Consider the following 7,724-nt stretch of genomic DNA (forward strand, 5'->3'; position numbering starts at 1 on the left):
GATGATGATCGCAATGGCAGAATTGGTCATTTCGGCCGGAGAGACGACGATGACGATGATCGCAATGGAAGAAATTATCGCTTCGGCCGGAGAGGCGACGATGACGATGATCGCAATGGCAGAATTGGTCATTTCGGCCGGAGAGACGACGATGGACGATGATCGCAATGGAGCAGAAATTATCGCTTCGGCCGGAGAGGCGACGATGATGATGATCGCAATGGCAGAATTGGTCATTTCGGCCGGAGAGACGACGATGACGATGATCGCAATGGCAGAAATTATCGCTTCGGCCGGAGAGGCGACGATGACGATGATCGCAATAGCAGAAATGGTCGTTTCGATTGGAGAGACGTCGATGATAAAGATCATAATGGCAGAAATGGTCATTTCGGCCGGAGAGGCAACGATGACGATGGTCGAAATGGCAGAAATGGTCGTTTTGACAGGAAAGACGACGATGACAATGATCGTAATGGAAGAATTGGTCATTTTGGTATAAGAGACAAAAGTCACGATGACCGAAATGGCAGAAATGGTCATTTTGGCGTAAAAGACAGAAGTTACGATGATCGCCGCAATGGTAGAAATGGTCATTTTGGTTTGCGAGAGGACAGAGACGATGACCGTATAGGCAGAATTGGTAATTTTGGGATGAATATTCACAATACGGTTGATCGCAATGGAGGAAATGATTATTTTGGCTCGGGGACCAATAGCAAAGATGATTCTAATGGCAGAAATGGTAATTACGGCGTGAGAGGCTACAATAACAATGATGGTAATACCATGAATAATTATTCAGGCTCGAGAGACGGGGCCAATTATCCCAATGTAAGAAATAGTACTGTCGTTGTGAATGACTATGATAACAATGATCGCAATGGTATAAATGCTTATATTGGCTCAAGAGACAGCAGTGACGATTATCTTAATGGCAGAAATGGTAATTACGGTGTGGGAGACTACAATAACAATAATAGAAATGGTAGAAATGGTCATTTTGGCTTGAGAGACAGCAGTGACGATTATCGTAATGGCAGAAGTGGTAATTATGGCGTGCGAGACTACAATATCAATGATCGCAATGACAGAAATACTTATTTAGGCTCAAAAGACAACGGTGCAGATTATCGCAATGTAAGAAATGGTACTGTCGGCGTAAATGACTATCATAACAATGGGCGCAATGGTCATTTTGGCTCGAGAGACAGAAGTGACGATTATCTTAATGGCAAAAATGGTAATTTCGGCGTGAGAGACTACAATAATATTGATCGCAATGGCAGAAATAATTATTTAGGCTCCAGAGACGACAGTGACGATTATCGCAATGGCAGAAATGACCGGCGAATCTATGATGATGCTAATCGCAATGACATAAATGGTCGAACTCGCTCCAGACACTACAATAATGGTGATGATGAATATGATCGAAATAGAAACCATGGCCGTTTAGATAATACAATCTACGAGAACAGTTATCATGATCGCAAAAATGGTCGTTCAGGCTTGATAAACAATGATGATGATCGCAATGGTATGATTGGTCGTTCCGGCTGGATAAACTACGATAACCATAACGGCAGATTCGGTGATTCTGGCCATAGAAATTACAATGGCGTTAACCGCAATGACACTGGCAGAACCCGTCGTTTCGGTGGGATTGCTTATAGAAATGATAATGGCAATGGCAAAAATGGTGATTCTGGTTTGCTAAACTTTAATTACGATAATCGTGTAGGACGGCCAGGTCGCATTGATAATGGTGACAGATCTCGGAGAAACCTTGCAGCCCTTGATAAAGATGATTCTAATAGCGACAATGGTATTAGCTCCAGTGTAAGAAATGGTGAGGGCTTATATAACGATAACGACAATTATCTTAATGGCCTACATTACGAAATATATCCTTATAGATTTGGCAAAAGCAATAATGGCATAAATAGTCGTGCAAATGACAGATTTGGCGATCGACATGGTGATATATTTGGCAATAAATTCCATGGAAGATTGAACAATCTATTCAATGGCGGAATTGGCCACTGGTTTAACGGTGTACGAAGGCGATCATTTGATAGAGATGATAAAGATTGATTTTGTGCCTGTGCATCAACTCACACGTGTATATCATATGTGAGTTGATATTCATTATGTGTTAAAAGTGTCTAAAATGAAATTATTTGGAAGTAAACTTTTATGAAAACATTTACAATCGAAAAACGAGGAAAAAATCTATGATGATGAGCTTTATTATTTAAGATTTAACAAAAGAACAATTTAATTTATTGTTTTATCTTAATAATATTACAAGTACGAAATAAGACTAGTTTCGATTTACACCTAAAGCTTGGAAAACTTTTAAAAAGAATGTTTTATTTAACAATATATTGTATGTGAATAATTATAAATGTAAGATGGTAATATTGTATAATGTTTTTGCACTGCTTCAGAGCTAAAGCTTGTCTTTCTCCTCAAGGAAATGAACAAGTAGATTTTATTGCACGCTTTATCGAAATTTGACAAAATATATGTACTAAATTATATGTAAAAATATACTCTATGTACTTCATTAATGGCAATAAATGTTTGAAATGCTTTTTGAAATATGTCAAACTTTGTTACGTTTTCAATTTGCTTTTATGTTGAATAAAGATAAAAAAATAATTTCGTCCTCTGCAAAGTCATCAAGAAACACCTATGTCCTAATATAATCCGTACAAAAGGTCAAAGAGCCTTAAACAGTGAAATTTGAAATTCTTACATAGCGACTGAAGTAATTAAAATATAAAACTCTGTAAAGGGCAATAAAGAAACATACTAGTACTCAGAATTCAATTGAACATCGATTTTCTTGTTCGATTCTTAGCCTGATTTGTGTGAAATGCGTTCTAAATCGTTTTGCACAATAAAAATGATATCTCTGGAAAACGGAATGATCTGAAAATTTGCACACAGGTTTTTGGACCAAACTTATATCAAGTGATATATAAAGCTCGTAAAAAATACTTCCAGTCCCGTCATGTCAAAAAACTGCGTGGAGTCCCAAAAGCATATATAAATTATATATCTATATAAACAAATCAAAACTTAAACTTGTCTGCAAAGTTTTAAGACTTACTAAAGTTTCTGAAGAATGATATAAAGCATTTTCATTACATATATTACCTTATATGTTAACGAAATACACTTTTCCGAGGAAGATTTACACTTAAGTTTAATAAAACATTTTCAGTTAACTGTCTTTCAAAACAAAGATGATTTGTCTTTTCCTTTAAAATGTGTTTTCTGGAATGAAACATCCTACAACAACAAAGTGTAAAAGCATGCCTAGAAAATATGTAAGTATTTCGCTTCAAGCTAGATGTATCCTTTGTAAACTATGTTTTTAATTAATAGAATTTGTCATTGTTTTGGTCTTTAAAAACAATAGTGTTAATGCTCATATTATTGTCAAACAAATCACATCACTCCATAAGAAGATTTCTATATTTAGTAATCACTAACTCCTTCATCCGTATCAACGTTCTCTTAAGTCATTTTTGAATCTGCAATGAAAAATATCTTCATTCGAGATAACAATTTTAGAAGAAATTAAACAATATGTTTTTAATTTTAACGAACGTGAAGTTTTTCTAGTTGTTTAGTTATCACATATTAAACTTCCTTGCAATACATTTATTCTATCTTATAACACTGCTAACCTATTTCCGCCATTCATAAATACATTGAATATTAGGTAGGTCGAACTTTTCCGAAAGTAATTAAACTTGTAAATATGGTGGAACCGATATTAAAATACGATAACTACAGCTTAAACATCTGGCCAAATCAACATTACTTGTAACAGTAATTGTAATTACACCCTTTTAAATCATTGAATATTATGGTAGGAGAATTTTAATCAAGCCTGTAAGATTTTCAATACTTTGCCATGTTTTACTAAATTGTATATAGTTTTCTTTTTGTCTGCCAGACTACAAACACATTCAGTTGGACAATCAATGTGATTTGACACTGAAAAGCAACAACAACGTTCTTGACCAAAATGCATGTAATTGTTGCAAATGACAACAATTTCAACCAGTATACTCGTAACAGCTTTGAGTTGTTAGATAGAATAATATACAATTGAAAAAGGTTTCTTGCGGAGAGAAAATTTTAAAACTTCAAACATAAAAGACCCATTTGAATTAACAGACCCATTTGGGGCATGTTTCAGCTTTCATCACTTTTTTTTTCTAGAAAAGTATATTTCATTTAAAATACATTTTTACAAACGCATGAGCGCAAAATAATATCCCCTTTTCACAGGATCAAGAATGGCACATCTGTTTCAACATTTGTGGGTTCAGAACATCTTCAAATATATATTATCAAGATTAAAGATGAAAGAATTTGCCGTTGGACTTTATGCTACAACAGATTGACGTCGATAATATAGAAATTTGTTCATCTGGAGTTTTTAAACATTAAAATATAAATCATATACGTGCTACTTTTTATTAGAAGACATATCCTGTCTTTTATTTATCTTGGATAATTGCTTGTTAACAAATGTTCATATTAATACAAATTCACTGATGCATGTATCGGGTTTTCAGCGTCAGACCTCATTCATGCTTCATCAAATATAATTTTATGAATAAATTAATCACGCATGAATAATACTAAATTGGTTGACCAATCATGTTCAATTTCCATTTAAAAAGTCACGTGACCCTACATTTCTGAAAAGGTCTTTACATTCAAATATTTTGTGGGGAATAATACAAATATGAAAACAGATACATTTATTTCGTATATTCACGTTATCTGTGCTGTCATGGCATGTATACATTTGTATTTTAATGCCTTTCTTAAACTAATGAAAAGAATTTTTAAATGATTATACAGTATTTAGCTCTTCATTTCTTAAATTTATTGCATGATATAAATATTTATCAATAGATATTACAAATGAAGTAATCTAATTACAAGTGTATTTGCAATTCATTACTCTACTGTTTATTTGTTTTGTTGTACTTTGTATTTTTGCCTGAGACCTATGTTACTAGAAATAAACTGAAACAAACTGAAACAAACTTGACCAAAAGCTATCATATATTGATGCATTCAAATTTTTGCTTTGAGACCAATTAATCTTTCTTAAATTGCAAAATTGTCACAAAGTGCATTTCCGTTCAGAAACAAATAGAATTCTGATAAGTCGATTTGCATTAAAATCAATTCAGAGATAAAATAAAAATATGAGAAATGCAAGGTTAACAAAATGCATGTGTGCTGCGCTATTCATCATGATAATTGTTTAACACTTAACACTATGAGATTCGTTACAAAATCTCATTAAGGTAAAATTGATATGGTGTGAGCAAGCATTGCTCCGTGCTGCTAAACATACAAATTAAACCAAACTAAAATAGAGTGTGTGTGTGTGTGTGTGTGTTTGCGTTTGTTTACCCTCGCCACCGGAAAGAGACCATATGGGCGAGCATATACGTATTTCATTTATAACCTAATAATAGGGGAGCTGATGTTTCATTACTTATTGTTATATCCGTACATGTGTTATGTGCATACCATATCCCCGATGACAGGGTAGTCTCTACGTACAACCTCTGCCATGGGAGGAAGATGGGGCAATCCCATTCTAAGTTTAAAGTTTCTAAAATTTAATTATTAAAAATGCACTTATTTTAAAAATGGCCAAGACGTTTATAGAGGTTACCGTCTTTTATAACAGGTCAATTTAATAAGGAGAAAATTTCAATATTTACATAAGAAAATTACAGAATTCGCATACTTACATGCGATAAAGGCATGTCAGGAACCTTTTTTGACCAATGCAATGTGGGCTTACTGTGGTTTATATTAATTTCTATATTAAATGTTATAAACCGAATACATTGGGATGCATATGATTAATTACATGTTTGTAATTAGCAGAATTTGTTATAAATTTTGTAAATTTTGTAAGTTCTACCGAACACCCGCTTTATAAGAGTAATTTTGATTCGTTAAGAGATGATTGCCTCTTTTGTCCTCATTGGTCTAAAATTCGTTGCTTACAAAATAAGGTGGTCAATCCGATTTTGTTAAAATTTCTGCAAGTTTAGAGTTGACCTATTTTGACAAGTTTGTCGCGCGGACCGGATAGAAATTCAGCAGGTGCCCGTTGCATTCCAATGTATACGTGTTTTTACCAACTTTGATTCTAAAATAAAACAAATATCATAGTTTAAACGTGGTGGAAAAGGCCTTATCTATTAATCACTGTCTCATTGTATATAAATTATTATGCATTTAGATATCACACATAATAATTAATCTTCTATTACTTAAACAATTCATAGAAGAATACGAAAAAATACTAAGTCCCAAATATGGCTAATAATAATAACTCAAGTTGGTTAAAATAGAGTGTTGTTATGAATCACATGAACTTGTACATGTCACGGTTCAGTGCTTCTCACGTTACCACCGTTAGTAGTATGATATGATGATTTCATATATGGATTGAGCTTCTATATTTTATAATTAATGACTTAGTGCTAAAATACATTTCGTTACAAATCAACAGTCAACCTAAGGGGACAAACGGTGTTGGCTGTAGTCGGAACCGGCAATTTAATTGAAAGGGAACAAAATTACACAGTATTGTAAAAATGTTAAACTCGACTGAAACCAATTTTAAGGTCAATATATCTACGGAGAAAGTGATTTATTTATCACAAAGTACATACACAGTGTTAATGCAGCGCTCCATAAAATTGCCAACATAATTGAGATTCATACTTGTTAAGAATCGATTCAATCGAAAGAAGATTTTCGTAACATAATTGTTATCATTTACATTTGTTTAAATATTCATATATGCAGCATTTCTATTAATATTTATAGATGTAGCAATAATATTATTGTTATTTCTTTTTACATTTATGATATTACTAAAAGATGTAACATTTATATTTTTAGGATAGCCATTTAATGATTAGTAATGTTTGATTGTATAGCAGAAGATGTCAAAAATAATAATAAGGAATAAGAGTCCATGTATTAATGTATTATGTCACAGGTAAAGTCAATTATACGCTGATGATAAAATAAATCTTCATTTATTTAGTAATTAGGTACAAAATTACAATCATTTCCATCAACGATATGGTAGCAGACATTGATGCCATTGACTTGGATGTTTCAGTCGGAGAAATAGTTATAGATATGACAGTAAGTGCTCGATAAATATATCTTGTCAATTAAAACAAATAGACCAAATTTTTGTTAAATGAAAATGTAAATGTTAGAAAAACAGCAAAAAAAAAATATCGTGAAAGCTTTATAATCCATTGTCTGGGCTAATTTTACAAATAGCAATTTCCACATGAAAAAAAAACATCATATTTGTGTAATCCATTATTTAATACTCATACAATTGTTTGCTTAATTTTAATAGATAACAAACTATGTTATTTTACGAACATCGTCCATTTAACATCGAACATATACAATATTCAACACTAACGGGCTGGAACCAGTAAATACTAGTTATCACCGCTATACATTAGTAATTGATATTACAAAGAAAAGCAAAAAAACAGAATTGTCCTTATTTGTGATGTAATGTTTTAACTTCATATGGAAACAAAAAAAATTGGATATTTCTTGTACATGTATGATCAATTCTACGGCCTATAATATTAACAAAATAAAAGCAAAAGCAAATA

At 32.6% G+C, this 7,724-nt stretch overlaps 1 protein-coding gene across 1 annotated transcript; it reads left to right on the forward strand.

Annotated features, from left to right (window-relative positions):
- Nucleotides 1–654: 654 nt before the first annotated feature.
- On the forward strand, nucleotides 655–2,097 carry LOC132747008 (probable serine/threonine-protein kinase clkA). The gene has a single exon (XM_060736313.1). It carries the CDS (start codon nucleotides 655–657, stop codon nucleotides 2,095–2,097), a length of 1,443 nt encoding a protein of 480 aa, XP_060592296.1.
- Nucleotides 2,098–7,724: the final 5,627 nt, after the last annotated feature.

The sequence above is a fragment of the Ruditapes philippinarum genome, unplaced genomic scaffold, assembly GCF_026571515.1.
Source record: "Ruditapes philippinarum isolate M1 unplaced genomic scaffold, ASM2657151v2 ctg2182_1_1_1_1, whole genome shotgun sequence".
Classification (NCBI taxonomy): domain Eukaryota; kingdom Metazoa; phylum Mollusca; class Bivalvia; order Venerida; family Veneridae; genus Ruditapes; species Ruditapes philippinarum.